This window comes from Solanum lycopersicum, chromosome 11, assembly GCF_036512215.1.
Source record: "Solanum lycopersicum chromosome 11, SLM_r2.1".
Taxonomy (NCBI): Eukaryota; Viridiplantae; Streptophyta; class Magnoliopsida; order Solanales; family Solanaceae; genus Solanum; species Solanum lycopersicum.
Genome location: NC_090810.1, coordinates 5,345,341 through 5,364,925, shown reverse-complemented (window position 1 = coordinate 5,364,925; position 19,585 = coordinate 5,345,341). Strand labels below are relative to the sequence as shown.

General features: G+C 34.1%; 1 protein-coding gene and 1 long non-coding RNA gene across 2 annotated transcripts; both read right to left on the bottom strand.

The window, feature by feature from the left end:
- Positions 1 to 11,752: 11,752 nt before the first annotated feature.
- On the bottom strand, positions 11,753 to 12,275 carry LOC138339503 (uncharacterized). The gene is made up of 3 exons (XR_011212285.1): positions 12,136 to 12,275; positions 11,948 to 12,036; positions 11,753 to 11,841 (listed from the first exon to the last, which is right to left on the bottom strand). It is a non-coding gene; the product is annotated as an uncharacterized lncRNA (long non-coding RNA).
- A 1,888-nt stretch (positions 12,276 to 14,163) lies between these two features.
- On the bottom strand, positions 14,164 to 15,512 carry ERF-C8 (ethylene response factor C.8). The gene has a single exon (XM_004250181.5). The coding sequence runs from the start codon at positions 15,000 to 15,002 to the stop codon at positions 14,502 to 14,504; it is 501 nt and encodes a 166-aa protein (XP_004250229.1). The 5' UTR covers positions 15,003 to 15,512; the 3' UTR covers positions 14,164 to 14,501.
- Positions 15,513 to 19,585: the final 4,073 nt, after the last annotated feature.

Sequence of the window (19,585 nt, the reverse complement as noted above, 5' to 3'; positions counted from 1 at the left end):
GGTAAGAAATTTTAATCTCTCCGTGCATGCAATTGAATTAATTCCTCTTCATAATGATTTTGCTTTCATTAAATGCTACCTATATATGTATACAATAATATTATAATAGCATTAAAGAATTTGGCAGATCTTATATCAATATGGTCATGGCCAATCAAATTGTTGAAGTTGTAGTAAGGTCACCATTGTTTTATTTTATTATTATTAAATTAATGTGGTACATATGATAAAGTGAAGGTGGCAGTGGTGATGATACTTGTAAACTTAGGGACAAAGGACAGTGTTAACGTTACTAGTATTAGTATAAAATTATTGGATATCAATTGGTCGATAAGGGAATTGGTTGGTTAGGAATTTATATAAGTGTATAATTTTCATACGTGCTACCAACAATTTCAAATAATAATTAAGTTGAATGCTTACTACATGGTTTAGACTGTTACATTGTACATTAAGGCCTTTGGGTTTATTGATTTTTACCATTGAGTTAATGACCAGTAATTGTAAAAATTTACAATTTGTTATGTTATCATGACCTTGTAATTTTAGCTTTTATACATAAAAATAGGTAACTAAATATTAGATGTATCGTATTCTGGGGGAATGTCATTAGATCTTCGATATTTGAAGGAATTGGAAGAATTCACAAGTTAATGGGCATCAAAAAATTACAAACTTGCTTATAAATTTGGGTGAATTTTTAAGGTGAATGTCAAACACATAATAAGATGGGTGTTGTTAGTTTCGAAATCTTATTGTGAATATATATACTTGAATAGGTTGCATCGATTCGGAAGCTCAACAGAAAAGAAAGACTCAAGTCATAGAGTGATTATTTGATTGGCTAAGGCAAGTGGATTTCTAAACTCTTGTTAAGCGTACGAAATTCGTGTATTTCCTTGTGTGATGTTGAGAATGATTTGGAGACTTGTTGTTTATTTGTTGGTGTTGTATTTCTTGTTGTAAATTGTGCTTTGTTATCAAATGGTTATCTCCTCCTTTTTATTTGAGCATGTCATTTGCATTGTATCTGAGACATGGTTGTGGTAAGAGGATGGTGTACTATTTTCGAGGGTCGTATCGCGCGCCGCGATGGATATTATATTTCGAGGGACGTATCGCGCGCCGCGAAGGTTACTACTTATCGAGGGTCGTGTCGTGCGCCGCGACAGATGCATGGACAGATATGTCCCCCATGGGTCCCGGACTGAGAGACAGCGGGTGTGTATCGTTAGGGAAGACATGCATCACTATACTTGACATTGCATTCCATTGCATTGCACATACTTATTATTGATGAACTTGAACACGTGTTTTGTTGATCTTGTGAGTGTTTCTCTGTGAAGCTTGTGACTGTTGAATATTGAGTTGTTATTGAGAATGTGTAAACTGATAGAGTGTGGTTATTGAGTTGTGTGTTTGGTAAACTGTAAACTATTAGACTGTAGCGTGGAGGTTAGATATGGTGTAAGGAGTGCCCGTATTTTGTTCACTTAACTTGTGTTTAGAGGTTTGCTTGTTGGGTACCGCGTGGTTTGGTACTCACCCCTTGCTTCTACAAATTTTTGTAGGTTACGAGCCTGGATCTTCTTGATACCTGTCATTCTTTTCGTTTCCGAGGCATCTTGTGGAGGGTTGTGAGGTAGCTGCTTGTCATCTCAGCGAACTTTCCTACTCCAGTTTATGATTTTGTTTTTACTTGAAAGACAACTTCATTTTAGACTCCTATTTTATTTCAATTCTAATATTTACATTAGAGGCTTGTGCACGTGACAACCTGGTTTTGGGAATTGAATTAATATGACTTGGTTTCATAACAGAAATTGTTGTTGAATTGTCTTTACTTCCGCACTTTGTTAGATATTTGGTTTTAGGCTGACTTGTCTTGGTGGGATAAGACGAGTGCCATCACACCCATTTTTGGGTCGTGACAAAATGGTATCAAAGCCCCAGGTTCATAGGTCTCACGTGTATACAAGCCGAGTCTGCGTAGAGTCTCAATGATCAGTACGGAGACGTCTGTACTTATCTTTGAGAGGCTACAAGGATTACTAGGAAAACATCTTTTTGTTCATTCTTTCTCATCGTGCGTAGTCACCTTCTTTAGTACTGAGTTGTTGTATACTCTTTTGACAGATGACGAGGACTAGAACTAATGTTACTGGTGGTAGAGGAGAGGCACTTCCCGAGGCAGTTGTTGAGGCCCCAGCTAGGGGTAGGGGTAGATCTCGAGCTAGGGGTCGTGCTAGTAGTACGACAGTAGCCAGAGGTCGTGGACGTGGAGCAGCACCATTGAGAGGTAGTGCTAGAGAGGTCTCTACCGAACCTCAGATTGATGACAGAGAGGACCAGGTTCCTCCAGATCCCGTAGTCACACCTTTGCTTCAGGATACGCTATTGAGGGTGTTAAGTGTGCTAGAGGGCTTTTCTCAGGGTGGTGGTGCAACTACCACACCACATGACTCTCGTACTAGAGAGGCGGCTCAGACCCAAGAGCAGCAACAAGCTCCGGTTGTTCAGGATGCGGTGGGGCAACTACCAGTAGATCCCGCGGTTCAGAATGATATTGCACCAGCAGTTGGGGGTCAAGTTGCATCGATGGTTGTTCTGACAGAGGATGAGCAGCGTAGGTATGAGAGGTTTCGAAAGATGGACCCACCTCAGTTTCAGGGTGGGAAGAGCGAGGACGCTCATGAGTTTCTAACTACCTGCCGAGAATTACTAGAGGTGGTTGGATTAGCTGAGTCACATGGGGTTAGATATGCTACACTCCAGCTTCGTGGACCAGCGAGAGACTGGTGGAGGACTTATTCGGGATGTTTGCCAGTTGGATCTCCTCCAGTGACTTGGGAGCAGTTTGCTAGCGCATTCCAAGATCGTTTTATCCCATGGAGCGTGAGAGAGGAAAGTCGCTTGAGGTTTGAGAGTCTGAGACAGGATGGTTTATCGGTTACAGAGTATGAGGCGCGTTTTTGCCAGTTGTCTAGGCATGCGTTGGCCATTATTCCAAATGAGACAGAGAGGATCCGCAGATTTGTGAGGGGATTGACTTTCTCTATCAGGTCAGCTGTGTTTCGGACATCTAGGGAGGGGACTTCTTTCCAGTCCATTGTGAGCGCCGCCAAAGAGGCGGAATTGATGGAGAGAGAAGAGTTTGGGAACCCTAAAAGAGCTCGTATATCAGGCCAGTTTCAGGGTGCCTCATCTGGAGGTAGGGGATCACAGAGAACGAGTGGTTCTTTTCAGCAGCGGGGACCTATTCATGCATCTATGCCGACATTTGAGGGTGGCCAGACATCTAGAGGTTCTTATGGCCCAGGTCAGGGCTCGTACGGTTCCCAACAGCGACCTACAGGGCGAGGAAATTATAGTGGGTTTTCAGGGTCCACACAACAGTTCCCAGGTCAGAGATTTGTTTTACTTGTGGAGATCCCGATCATCTAATGCGGCAGTGTACTTCTCAAAGGGGTCGTGGTGGGCCTCGACCAAATTCTTCATTCCAGACTAGACCACCAGCACCACAGGGTAGAGGTCGTGGCAGAGTTCAGTCAGGTAGAGGTGATAGAGTTTCCAGTAGTGGTGTTGCAGCTCAACAGAGTGGGGGTAGAGGTACCACCCAGGATGGAGGTGGACGAGGAGGCCACTGCTATGCTTTCCCCGGGAGACCTGAGGCGGAGACCTCAGATGCGGTTATTACAGGTATCATCCCAGTATGCCATCGACCTGCGTCTGTGTTGTTTGATCCAGGTTCTACATTCTCTTATGTGTCTACGTATTTTGCTGCTAAATTTGATATGATATGTGATAGCATGACTGTACCTATTCGTGTTTCTACACCCGTGGGTAAGCCCCTAGTGGTGGATCGAGTGTATCGATCCTGTCTTGTTTCTTTGGCTGGGTATGACACTTGGGTAGACTTAATCATTCTGGGGATGGTGGACTTTGATGTTATCTTGGGTATGGATTGGCTTTCTCCTTATCATGCTGTCCTTGATTGTAATGCTAAGACTGTGACTTTAGCAATGCCTGATGTTCCGAGGGTTGAGTGGAAGAGTGTTAGTGGTTCTTATCCTAGAAAGGTCATCTCTTTTATCCGTGCTCAGAGATTGGTGGAGAGGGGGTGTTTGTCTTACTTAGCTTTTATTCGGGATACTAGTGTTGAACCACCTTCCATGGACTCTGTTCCCGTGGTTCAGGAGTTTCTCGATGTATTTCCTTCTGATCTTCCAGGTGTTCCTCCCGATAGGGACATTGATTTTGCTATTGATTTGGAGCCAGGCACTAAGCCTATTTCTATACCTCCATATCGTATGGCCCCAGCAGAGTTGAAAGAATTAAAGGATCAGTTGCAAGATTTATTGAGTAGGGGTTTTATTCGCCCTAGTGTATCACCTTGGGGTGCCCCTGTATTGTTTGTGAAGAAAAAGGATGGGACTATGAGAATGTGTATTGATTACAGACAGTTGAACAAGGTAACAATTAAGAATAAGTATCCTCTTCCGCGTATTGATGACTTATTTGATCAGTTACAGGGAGCATCATTGTTCTCTAAGATTGATTTGAGGTCTGGGTATCATCAGTTGAAAATTAGGGCATCAGATATCCCTAAGACAGCTTTTCGGACCCGGTATGGGCATTATGAGTTTCTAGTGATGTCCTTCGGATTGACTAATGCCCCTGCAGCATTCATGGAGTTGATGAATGGGGTGTTTCGACCATACCTTGATTCTTTTGTGATTGTTTTCATCGATGACATCTTGGTTTACTCTAAGACTGAGGAGGACCATGTCCGACACCTGAGGATTGTACTCCAGAGGTTGAGAGAAGAGAAGTTGTATGCCAAGTTCTCAAAGTGTGAGTTCTGGCTTACTTCTGTGACATTCTTGGGGCACGTGGTGTCCAAGGAGGGTATTAGAGTAGATCCAGCCAAAATTGAGGCAGTTAGAGGCTGGACGCGACCTACCTCACCTACTGAGATTAGGAGTTTTGTGGGATTGGCAGGCTATTATCGACGATTTGTTCAGAGTTTCTCTACTATTGCAGCTCCATTGACTAGATTGACTCGACAGGATGTGAGTTTTCAGTGGTCTGATGAGTGTGAGGAGAGCTTTCAAAAACTCAAGACTTTGTTGACTTCTGCTCCTGTGTTGACTCTACCTGAGGAAGGTGTAGACTTTACTGTGTATTGTGATGCTTCAGGAGTTGGTTTGGGTGGTGTGTTGATGCAGAAGGGGAAAGTGATTGCTTATGCTTCTAGGCAATTGAAATCCCATGAGAAAAACTACCCTACTCATGATTTGGAGTTGGCGGCTGTGGTATTTGTACTTAAGTTATGGCGTCATTATTTGTATGGGGTGCATTGTGAGATCTTCACTGATCATCGGAGTCTTCAATATATCTTTAGCCAGAGGGATTTGAACTTGAGGCAACGGAGATGGCTTGAGTTGTTGAAGGACTATGATGTGACCATTCTGTATCATCCAGGAAAGGCCAATGTTGTGGCCGATGCTCTGAGTAGGAAGACTCCTAGCATGGGGAGTCTTGCAGCGCTTAGTATTATGGAGAGACCATTGGCTAGAGATGTGCAGATATTAGCTAACAGTCTTGTCCGCTTGCAGATTTCAGAAGAGAGTGATGGGATGATTGCTTTTATTGAGGCTCGGTCTTCTTTAGTCGAGCAAATTCGTGCACACCAATTTGATGACGAAAAATTATGTCTCATTCGAGACAAAGTATTGAGAGGGGAAGCTAAGGAGGCTGTCCTTGATTCTGATGGTGTCTTGCGGATCGGAGGCAGAATTTGTGTGCCCAGGACAGGCGATTTGATTAGATTGATTCTTGAGGAGGCCCATTGTACTCGGTATTCCATCCATCCGGGAGCGGCAAAGATGTATCATGATCTGAGTCAGCATTACTGGTGGTGTGGGATGAAGAGAGATATTTCAGACTTTGTTTCTAGGTGTTTGACTTGCCAGCAGGTCAAATGTGAGCACCAGCGGCCAGGGGGTGTATCTCAGAGGATGCCTATTCCTACTTGGAAGTGGGAGCGGATTACTATGGACTTTGTTGTGGGTTTGCCTACCACAGTGGGTGGTTATGACTCTATTTGGGTTGTTGTTGATAGACTGACCAAGTCTGCCCACTTCATCCCGGTTCGGGTAAAGTATACAGCAGAAAAGTTAGCCGAACTATATATCAGTCAGATTGTGCGACTACATGGAGTTCCTCTTTCTATCATATCAGATCGAGGTTCACTATTTACTTCTCACTTCTGGAAGGCATTACAACATGGTCTGGGTACTCAGTTAGATATGAGTACGGCATTTCACCCTCAGACAGATGGTCAATCTGAGCGGACCATTCAGGTATTGGAAGATATGCTTCGAGCGTGTGTGATCGATTTTGGTGCAAGATGGGATCGACATTTACCCTTAGCGGAGTTTGCCTATAATAACAGTTATCACTCTAGTATCCAAATGGCCCCATTTGAGGCATTATATGGTAGACGGTGTAGATCTCCTATTGGTTGGTTTGATTCGGCGGAGATGGACTCTTTGGATACAGACTTGCTTAGAGATGCTATGGAGCAAGTTCGTATGATTCAGTATAGATTATTGACAGCTCAGAGTCGACAAAAGAGTTATGCAGACCGGAGAGTTAGAGCCTTGGTGTTTATGGAGGGTGATCATGTTTGGCTTCGAGTATCACCCATGAAGGGTGTAATGAGGTTTGGAAAGAAGGGCAAGCTTAGCCCTAGGTTCATTGGACCTTTTGAGATTTTGAGCCGAGTGGGAGAGGTGGCCTATAAGTTGGCCTTGCCACCTAGTTTGTCGGCAGTTCATCCTGTTTTCCATGTCTCTATGCTTCGGAAGTATATTCCGGATGAATCTCATGTGATTTCACTCGATTCTGTGGAGCTGGGTCCAGACTTGACATTTGAGGAGGAGCCCATAGCTATTTTGGATAGGCAAATTCGAAAGCTTAGGACCAAAGAGATTGCTTCAGTGAAGGTGCAATGGAAGCACCGATCAGTGGGAGAGGCAACTTGGGAGACAGAGTCTGACATGCGTGCCAGATATCCTCAACTTTTTGAAGCATCAGGTACTTTCTTTTACTTTATGTTCGAGGACGAACATGATTTTTAGTGGTGGATAATGTAATGACCCGGAAGGTCATTTTTGGAAATTTTAAATATTAGTGTAACTTGAGTTAATTAATCGATAGTTTTTGGGCTAAAGTGATAATTTATTTAAGACCCTATACTATTTAGCCTTTATTTAATAAAATATGTGGGTAAAACCTATCACAATTAGTACTTAATTAATTCAGAAAAGGAAAAAAAAAAAAAAGAAAGATAGAACGAACGAAGGATTTACAGATAGAACGGAGGAAGGGTTTATAGCCGACTACAGATTGCTGAAGGTAAGAAATTTTAATCTCTCCGTGCATGCAATTGAATTAATTCCTCTTCATAATGATTTTGCTTTCATTAAATGCTACCTATATATGTATACAATAATATTATAATAGCATTAAAGAATTTGGCAGATCTTATATCAATATGGTCATGGCCAATCAAATTGTTGAAGTTGTAGTAAGGTCACCATTGTTTTATTTTATTATTATTAAATTAATGTGGTACATATGATAAAGTGAAGGTGGCAGTGGTGATGATACTTGTAAACTTAGGGACAAAGGACAGTGTTAACGTTACTAGTATTAGTATAAAATTATTGGATATCAATTGGTCGATAAGGGAATTGGTTGGTTAGGAATTTATATAAGTGTATAATTTTCATACGTGCTACCAACAATTTCAAATAATAATTAAGTTGAATGCTTACTACATGGTTTAGACTGTTACATTGTACATTAAGGCCTTTGGGTTTATTGATTTTTACCATTGAGTTAATGACCAGTAATTGTAAAAATTTACAATTTGTTATGTTATCATGACCTTGTAATTTTAGCTTTTATACATAAAAATAGGTAACTAAATATTAGATGTATCGTATTCTGGGGGAATGTCATTAGATCTTCGATATTTGAAGGAATTGGAAGAATTCACAAGTTAATGGGCATCAAAAAATTACAAACTTGCTTATAAATTTGGGTGAATTTTTAAGGTGAATGTCAAACACATAATAAGATGGGTGTTGTTAGTTTCGAAATCTTATTGTGAATATATATACTTGAATAGGTTGCATCGATTCGGAAGCTCAACAGAAAAGAAAGACTCAAGTCATAGAGTGATTATTTGATTGGCTAAGGCAAGTGGATTTCTAAACTCTTGTTAAGCGTACGAAATTCGTGTATTTCCTTGTGTGATGTTGAGAATGATTTGGAGACTTGTTGTTTATTTGTTGGTGTTGTATTTCTTGTTGTAAATTGTGCTTTGTTATCAAATGGTTATCTCCTCCTTTTTATTTGAGCATGTCATTTGCATTGTATCTGAGACATGGTTGTGGTAAGAGGATGGTGTACTATTTTCGAGGGTCGTATCGCGCGCCGCGATGGATATTATATTTCGAGGGACGTATCGCGCGCCGCGAAGGTTACTACTTATCGAGGGTCGTGTCGTGCGCCGCGACAGATGCATGGACAGATATGTCCCCCATGGGTCCCGGACTGAGAGACAGCGGGTGTGTATCGTTAGGGAAGACATGCATCACTATACTTGACATTGCATTCCATTGCATTGCACATACTTATTATTGATGAACTTGAACACGTGTTTTGTTGATCTTGTGAGTGTTTCTCTGTGAAGCTTGTGACTGTTGAATATTGAGTTGTTATTGAGAATGTGTAAACTGATAGAGTGTGGTTATTGAGTTGTGTGTTTGGTAAACTGTAAACTATTAGACTGTAGCGTGGAGGTTAGATATGGTGTAAGGAGTGCCCGTATTTTGTTCACTTAACTTGTGTTTAGAGGTTTGCTTGTTGGGTACCGCGTGGTTTGGTACTCACCCCTTGCTTCTACAAATTTTTGTAGGTTACGAGCCTGGATCTTCTTGATACCTGTCATTCTTTTCGTTTCCGAGGCATCTTGTGGAGGGTTGTGAGGTAGCTGCTTGTCATCTCAGCGAACTTTCCTACTCCAGTTTATGATTTTGTTTTTACTTGAAAGACAACTTCATTTTAGACTCCTATTTTATTTCAATTCTAATATTTACATTAGAGGCTTGTGCACGTGACAACCTGGTTTTGGGAATTGAATTAATATGACTTGGTTTCATAACAGAAATTGTTGTTGAATTGTCTTTACTTCCGCACTTTGTTAGATATTTGGTTTTAGGCTGACTTGTCTTGGTGGGATAAGACGAGTGCCATCACACCCATTTTTGGGTCGTGACACCAATGAATCTTTAGCTATATATATGTATCATTTAAAAATAATTGTTCTTTACCATTTGCCTCGTGTTGATGTGAATTATTAGGCAATTTACAGGTACTTTTTTTTTGAAATATTAATATTTGTTGATCCTCATTAGAATGATATTTTGAATCATAAATTTTATCTTTACTATTTTAGATTTTTTTTTTGTTACGGGAGAAAAAAAATTTACTCCTTGTGTATTTCTTTTACTATATATATTGTTATAATAAAAGTCTTAAGAAGGATATGAATGTTGTATGTATTCTTATATGTTTAATTTTTTTGTATTCTTTACCGATTATACTTCTTTAATATAATCTTCTATGAAATTATGAATGTTATAAGTCTGTTTTTATTAGTGCTGAAATTACTAATTTATGACATTTAGATTCATTTTTAAATGTACTTTTATAATATTTATTTACTTTTATCTTTCCTTACTAATATAGTTTCTTTAAGTAGCTACACATTTGTGTACTTACTAATATGGAGAGTAATGAGAGATTATTAAGAATAAGTCATATAGATATATTCATATTATTAGATGCTATAATAATATAATTATTTTTTTATATTTCTTGCTTGATGGTCAATGTACTATTCGATTATTATGAATTTTATTTAATAAATAAAATATAAATTGGTAAAACTAATATTTCTAATTTCAACATTATATAATAATTCAAACTTTATAATAATTGTATGAGGCAAATGTGCGACGCACATTTCGGAAACTAATTAGAAAAAAGTGTCACTAGCTCTAACTGATAGGGGCAATTTTTATAAAAAAAATACTACCAACAAGCGTCTAGAAAAGTAGGGTATATAAGAAAAATGCTAAATATAACGTATTAGTAATACTATCATTAATAATATTGGTATTTGCTATGCTTGCAATAATTATGCCGAAAATAACGGGGAAAAGGGGCCATTCGTACTTTAATAATATTTAGTTTATAGCTTGAAAAAAAAATAAGATCTTGCATTTATTTATCGATTTTGGAATTTTCGTGCTTTTGTTTTTTACGTGACAATGTAGTTTAATACAAATGTAACTTTTGATCATAGGCTACACTTTTGATCAAGGGATATGGTCTACACAACCTTAACATATTGAGTTTAGATGAACCTGATACGATTACTCTGCATCCACCTTTGTTCTATTAGTGACTCAATTTCAAATTGATATGGTGTGACAAATAGCCATGTCTCTAAATTGAGTTTTGATAATCATTGGTGACAAACAACATGTACTATAAGAAATGTTGATGTTTTGATAATTATTGGTGACAAACAACATGTACTATAAGAAATGTTGATGTTTTGATAATTATTGATTGCTTATCGCTATAGCCTACGAGGAATACTTACCTCTTCATCATTGAACAAGAATGTTTATACTATGTCATTCGATAAATGTCAAATTTTTATCGAGTGTTTGTTATGTGTTCAATGTTCTACCTCAGGTGTCCTCGCAAGCCATGATCATGTTGCCCGGTCTGTGGCATTACAATGCTGCGTTACAGTTTTTTAACGAGGTTCAGCTAAGCCTAATAATCAACAACGACATTCAGTTAACTCAAATGTGCTTATGATCATGACTAATAACACATTCAAAATCGCGTAAAACTTGCCTGAGTACTTCTTCTGAGCAATATCGCGGAAAAAGTGCAGTATGATTCTTCTTTGCCTCTGTTGTTCTGTCATTACTCTGTACAGAAATACATAGAAAAGTGAAAAGGGAATGTGTAAGGTCAAAGAAACCATAGAAAAATTTGTCCCTTCGTTTCAATTTGACTGTCTGGTTTTTGTGTCTTGAACATGTTACGTGGAACGTTAGAAACTAAAGAGTTGTTTTAAAGGAAAAGTGACGTTCAAACAGAGGGAGTAGCAAAAACTTAGCAACATAAGTGCATACATAAGGCAAAAACTTGTGTCTGTTTTTGTGGTATGAGCAAGTTTACACAAACATTTTGATATTCCATCAACAAAATTTTCAGCCTTGTGTTTACTTAGACGTGAAACCGGAGTCTGTGAGCACATACTTTTTAGTGCACAGACAAAGAAACTCGAGGGCAAAAACACAAGGACTATCGTTAAAGAATGACAATAGTCTCACATCGGTGGTTAATGAGATGGGTGGATTCCTTATAAGGCTTGGGCAATCCTACTCCCTTTGAGCTAGCTTCTGGGGTGTGAGTTAGGACTAAGACCTAATTTCTACGACTATACAGAAGACGAAAGAGTTATTGACATGATCAATACTTTCGTTGAACGCCTCCAATAGTCTTGCTTGAAGTTTTACCTTCGACTCCTTCAACAAAAGTAGTACATTATACAAGATGTAGAAATATTGATTAAACTTATGATGCAATACAAGGTTAATTACCTTATTTTAACGCGTCAAGCTAAGCTGGGACTTGCCACAGTCTGTTACAGGACTCCTTTTTTCGTAGCACAAGAAACTGAATTTAACAGTAAGAAAAGGAATAAAGGCAATAAGAAAACATCACAGTTGGTTTATAGCGCGGAAATGAATGATGAGAAGAAGACACAACGTAGAATATTTACCAGAAACAACAGCCATTTCTTACTTCTTTGCTGTGTTCAAAGGTAAAGATTCGGAACAAAAGCATTAACAACCTGCATAAACCAGAAGTCTAAAAAGTCCAGTTAGTTAGTTAATCGACAGCTCCAGGAAACAGTATAAGTATACGATGCCTGCTTAAAGGAGACGTAAAGATAGAAACTTTATTCACCTCTTCAACATAATCAAGGCAATGCATTCGACTTGTATCTTCAGTAGCAGTTACCGAGATTAGCTTTCAGATAAAAACATTATCGAATCATATACGTATGCAGAGTCCTCTGCAGTGTCCTGATCAGCAAATGAAGTTTATGTCGAGAACACCAGAGATTTAAAACCAAAAAAAATGCTCATATTGAACCCCGGAAAGTAAAGTACTTGTGATGAAACAAGATATGACAGATAAAAGCTTATGTCATTTACTCATATACACGTGAACGAATAAACATGTTGTAGATTTGGTAAATGTGAAATTACCTGTAGAAACACGACTACTTTATTCACCATTTCGTGTTAGTAAGGTTTCAAGATATCTGCACCACGTTAGTGACTGAACAACATGAATATACCTGAAGTTGCACTTGTCTATACAAACGAAACAACATTACTAGGCAACGATATGTACTTACAATGAATAAGTTTGATACGAGGAATATCAAATCATCCAATACTTCTATTAAATCTGGAAGAAGTTGCTGATTTGATATTGTTCTTGAAAATGCAGGCTCAGATACACTGACACCATGCCACAACAACAACATACCCCGTGTAATCCCACGAGTAGAATATAAGGAGAGTAGTATGTTGAACAACACACTATACTAAATCCATTTCCAAAAGCTAATTATGTTGAGCTATAAGATACTCACTCGAGATAACATAGCATATATCCCCTTTATCAATAAGAAATGAACGTTGAACCTAACTCAACCTCAAAAGTTAGCTTAAAAGATTATGATTGCACGAAACCATTATAAGGAGATAACGATTCATTTCCTCGAGCAATATGTGTGACATTAACACTTTCTGTAAGTACGCCAAGGACTAAACATCTGGGGCGTGGACAAACATAATATTGATATAAAACATTTAGTAAATAACCAAAACATAGGAACAAGTCTGAGTCTAACAGACTGATACCATGATGAATAAACGTTAGACATAACTCAATCTCAAAAACTAGCTTAAAGTATTACGATTGCCAAATCGATCCATTTCCTCCATCAATATTTATGTATGTAACATATCCTCACACCCCCTCAAGACTGAATAACTGGAGTGTGGACAATATAACATTAAGAACCAATACATAATAAATAACCAAGAAATAGAAATGGACTTACAAACTCTGATACTATAATAAGAAATAAACATTCTATTGTGACCAAATTTTTAATTTTCAAAACTAAATCCTAAGTTGAAAAATTCCCTTCTATAAGAAGATAACAACTCATTTCCTCCGCGAACATAAAGTACTTGACACATACCCCTGATTATGAACAATTACATGTAATTATCTTCAATGATTTAATTATGTAAAAAGTATCAATGATAATATATATACCTATTCATGACATTTTTCTTTAAAAAATAAATCAACATATATATGATATGCTATATCATTACATTATTTTATTTTAAAGAATTAATAATTTATATATAACTAGTATATGTGGGAGCCTCAAGTCAAAAGTAGATGATAGTGACTTCCAAATTCCTGGAGATCACAATTTTTTCTATATGTAATAATAACAATACATTAGTATATGTCTAAATTTGTGTCACAAAAACAGTATTAATACTATGCCAAAACTTTATAGAAAAGGTAGTGCATCTTCTTCTTTTGTTTTCCTTCTTTTGAAATTCATCAAATTTATATTGCTCGGATTTTTTTAAAATGTGGTCAAATTCATATCAAATTCTTCATGATCGTGCTCTTTTGAAGAATCGTGTGCGATAATATTTTTAGGGAATTCGAACAAGAAAATAAAATAGTGAATTTCAGTAGTTCGAAATAATGGCATCACTATTCACAAAATAAACTACATTATTTATTTTTTCTCTATACATCATTATTTGATAAATTATGAAGAAATTATTTGAGTTGTATTTCTGGTAAAATAACACTTTCACCTTACAAAACATTCAGACATATATATATTTTTCCAAGTGAAATTCATGTTTAAAACATAGACGAATATTGTGAACTATTGGATCTTAAATCCTTTGTATTAATTGAAAAAAAAAAGTAAACAAATTTCACTCGTAAGATTAAACTGGATATGTTGTTGTAATTACCACAAACAGTATATTGACGACTGAAGGATGCAAAAAGAAAGGTAAATTAATCCTATGTTGCTCGGTCTCATAAAATATAGTCAAATACGTGTTGAATCCTCTAAAAATAGTGTATTTTTTAAAAAATCTGACACGAATACAACAATATTAATTTGAAGTGTCCGAGCAACATAGAATTAAAACCACGAAAAGAAAAAAAAAAGTACAAGATTTACTTACAAATGTGAAAATTTTTGTAGATTAATTTGAACAAGATGAGTACTCAGATGATAAGAGTTCATCTAATAGATCAGGACCTAAATCTTCAAATATCAACACATTTTCTTCTTTAATACTATTCTTCTTTTTTCTTGATGAAGTAGTACCATTTCTCTTCTTGTGTTTCTCTTTTAGGGCTGCAGCTGGACTTGACATAAACAATCCATCTTTACTATTGATAAATTCCATTTTTGTTAGCGATTCGCGCACTTTATCTACTGAAAAATTCAAACAAGTTAAAGGACCTCTCATGCAAAACGCAGCTTGGTCATAAGTCAATGCAGCTTCTTCAGCAGTATCAAACGTTCCAAGCCAAACCCTAATTCCATTCCTTGTTGAATCCCTAATTTCAGCTGCATACTTTCCCCATGGCCTTTTTCGAACACCTATATAATGTTTTTTCTTATCTTCAACTTCAACTTCAACTTCGACTTTAATGTTTGAAATTAGTTTTTCATCATGATCTTCAATCTTCAAATCCATCTATAAATGGAGTTACTTTATGTGCTGTTATCTTTTGATATAATATGTATAATATATAATTTATATTATGTAGATATTTTTAGTATAAAGTATGGACTAATAATGAGTGGAACAACTATATATGTTTTCTACTGATTGCCCTTAAATATATACAAGGATATTATTGGAAAGTTATAATACCAACTTGTTTTTATTTATTTCAAATTTTAGCATGTTATATCGGGCAAATTTATCCGCACCGAATGTATACACCAAGCTAATACATGCATGTCATGTGTTTAGATTTATAGTTCATTTTATTTCATTAAATCACGTAATAATAAAAATTGCATTGATTTGATGTGAACGCTCGATGCGGGTAAGTGTTTTCCTGTTATATCCTTTGAATGGTTAGATAGTGTAAAATATTAATTGTAAGGATCGATAATGTATTATGAAATTTAAACTCAGATTTGGACGAGTTTTATTAAATTCTTTATATATACACTGTCAATGTAAATAATAGTTACATAATAAGGTAATTTATTAGGAAATACAGGCAATTTTTTTTATAAGTACTAACTGATAAATTGATATAGATAATAAATATGTATGTGTGAAAAATTATTTTAAGAGATTCTTCTAGGGTTTTGTCTATTAGTGAGACTAGGAAAAAAGATTTACAACTGATCCACTTGCTTTAATTGCTAATATTGAGCTGTATAATGCTCATTAAGAGATTAATAAAATAATTAATTAATGTTAATGATAATTATTTGATTAATATGATCTAGGCCTCCCCCACCACCACAACTTGCTCCCCTACCTATAAAATAAAAAATAAAAAAAGGACAGAAAATGCAAATAATCTATAAATGAAAGTTTACATTTTATTTTTTGGAGTCTATATATATACCCTACATTTTTGGCTGCTTTAAATTTTTTTAAATACTATGGGTAATTAATTTATAATTAATTTGATATGTTCACGCTATTTACATTGTTTTTCAGATTAATAAATCCTCTTATTATATACTATCATAATAATTATCTTTTAAGTAATTTGATCGGTAGATGCTAAACCAATTTGAAACCTTCATAATATTTTCCTTCAAGTAGAACTTTATATATAATTCATAAAATTCAAATTTAGGTATCTAATTATGTAGTTAAAAGTAAAATGAAAAGAATTTCATTGCACATTAGTTAAATATATAATTAAATTAAATAATTACCTATTAGTAGGCCCTAGAATAAATTATGGCCAAAATTACACAGCAGCCTTTCCATTAATAGAGAATTGCAAATTTATCAAAACCTAATAGAATTGATAAGATGGACTATATATGTATAAATCATCTAGAAAAAAGGGAGAAGGACAAAAAAAATCGTTGAAAATATAATCTGTTCAATTCGTCTAATTTAAATATCAATTTATTCATGAATTTAATGGATATTCAGTTCATCTAAACGTTATACAAATTTAATTAATGATCGATTTATTTATTAACTCGATTGATTTTGATTCGTATGATTTAGCTGATGATCTATATGTTGAATTAATTTAAGCAGTAATTCCAATTTTCCTATGTTTGACACTGTCTTATCATAATCTAGTTATATATATATATATATATATATATATATATATATATATATATATATATATATATTACATAATGTAAAATATATCTAACTTGTTAATTAATAATTAAAATCAAAGGTACCTAGGTTCCATTAGTCAATTTACACCTTTACAAAGAGGTGACACTTCTCCTAATTATTCCTCAGCATGACCAAATTTTACTGGATCATGACAACAAAATCATTTTAAAGTATTATTTATTATATTTTTATCGAGTATTCAATTTATCTACTATGCTTTAAGTTGGTTATAATACGACTCTTTTATTGGGAGGTTCGTTTTTCTATTTAATCACTAAGTTATAATTAAGTTTGAATAATGGAAATAAATCACTTTTGAATAGAAATTATTTTATTTTTCTAGCTCGAATTCTTATGAGTTAAATTTCAACTGAACGTCAGATATCGTGTAAAAAATAAAACGTACCTAGTTTTTTTAATCATAAATATGGCATGTATGTATACAATTTTGTCGTATTTCTGTTTAATTTTATGAACAGAAAACTATATTATTGGTACTATAGTTGAAATAGATAACTTAATTAAATGCATGAAAAGTATCGATATTTTATTTAATGCTTTATTATTGTCCTACAGTCCATTCAAGGAATTTAATTTGCCACTCCTTTTCTAGTCCATTCAAGATCGCCCTCTTTTATGTCTTCTCTTTCCTATTTTTGGAAATTTATAATTTTGAATTCAACTTAAAAAATGTGAAATTTAAAAAGTATATATTTATTTTAATTTAAAAATAAAATTAAAATAAAAAATGTCTTCCCTTTTTTTCAGTAATTTTTTTAATTTTAAATTTTTTAATTAAAAATAAATATAAATATATTCTCCTTATTAAATTAAAATAAAAAATAACAAATTTTAAGCATACGTACATAAATCATAATAATATATAAAATTTTATTATATCTATCGACGCATATAAATTTAAATCTTCTTATTATTATAATAAAAATATTTGTGAGGCAAAAACTTTGGGCCTTACGTTTGGAAAATTTTGTCTTTTTCCGTCGGCTGTATATATACCCCACAACCACTTATTTTCTAATTATTAAAAGTAAAAACATTACATTAAATGACAACAACACTAGTGAAACCCTAAATATTTCTAGATTTATAAAATTTATTTTTTACCTTCGTAGAGCAATGATAAAATTATTTTTGTATTCATTATAAATTATTAGTTCGAATCATAAAATCAAGTTTGTAACATTGATCACATGCATGTCGGCAAATTATATTTTATATGAGTGCGGAATACTTAGTGCATTGAACAATAATATTAAATGTGTAGTTAATTTTAATTCTATGCACCTATCTAAATTAACTAAATCTCTGATATATTGGCTCGATTTGAATTGACTCGATTCATCTAAGAAAGGACCATTTTGAACGTGTTATAGTGGATACTTATTAACAAAGTTGAAGCTAGATAAATTAAGGTTTGACTTGATTAAGCTATTTTTGCTTAAACTCGAATTTTTGTTGAATGATATATTTTTTCTTTAAGCTCGAAATTTATTAGCTTGGCTCATCTAATATAGGATCTACACTTGTGAACTAATTAAGTCAAATTCAAAGTCAAAAATATGCTACTAGTTGTCTCTGCTTAACTTGATTATTTTGCTGAATAATACATTTATTTTATGCATTTAAGTAATTAAACTAATTCGAATTTAGTTCAATTCTGGTTAAACTAAACTCTTCTTACCAAAAGAATATAAAATTAATAGGTAAAGCATAGTGTCATATTTAGTTAATCAAATTAAGAAAAATTCTTTTGGCCCGAATAATATTTTACGTGTGTTATTTTACCTTTAAAATATTTTTATCTTTTTAACTTTGATATTTTTTTAATTATAAAACGAAAAAAAAATATTTTAAAATAAAAAAAGTATATAGATTTTTTTTTAATTTCTGGCCAAATTCTGGCCTTAAATTAAATATTAATATTTGATAGTTGCAAAATCTATGCAAGATTATGATTTACAATGTAAGAGAGAATTATTGGTAATTAATTAAAGTATAAGAGAGAATTATTGGTAATTAATTAAAGTATTATAAACTAATTAATAAAGTGGGCACTTTTAAAGTGTTTAAAATTAGGTGTGTAATCAAATATTAATTGACAGACATAATGATTGTTAAAAATTATAATTAAATTAAACGATAAGAAAGAAAAGGAATAGAAATTTTAATTATGTATATGTTCATTGTTCACTTATGAAATGTAACAATAATCGTGAATTTTATATATATATTATATATATATATATATATATAAATTATTTATCAAATATTATTATAGATTGAAGTGATATATATTATAATTAGTAGTTTATATCAAATTATTTATCGAATATTTTTATACATTAAAGTGATATATATTATAATTATTACTTTCGAACCAACTTTTACGTTTACGTTTTGCTAATATATACGAATATTAAATAACTCGATTCAATAAATTTTTTACAAACCTCCTTTCTTTTTGGATATTATATATTTGTCATTTTCACATTTTCATACCTGTAAATAGATAAATAATTGATGAAATCTGATCATCAATTTTTATTATTTTTATTTTCAAATTCCAGCGTGCAACATAACACATTGAATTGCACCCTGGTTTGTCTTTTACTGTCGTCTCGAAGAGTTTTTAAATTTTTAAAAATTGGGTTCGTGTATAATTTTTGTTTCATTATCTATCGTAATTTTAAAAAATATCTTTCTCAAATTTTAAGTTGTTTTAAAAGTTTAAGACAAACTTTCTTTTTTATTCTATCTTATCCTCAGTAGCAGTATTCAGGAGGCGGCTTAACGTGATTGAAAATCTAAAGAAAAATTTTAATTTGGAATTTAAAATATAAATAAACTTCATATATGTATTTATTCAAAGTTTATTTTTCTTACATTATTTAGATGAAAATTATTAGTATTTTAATATT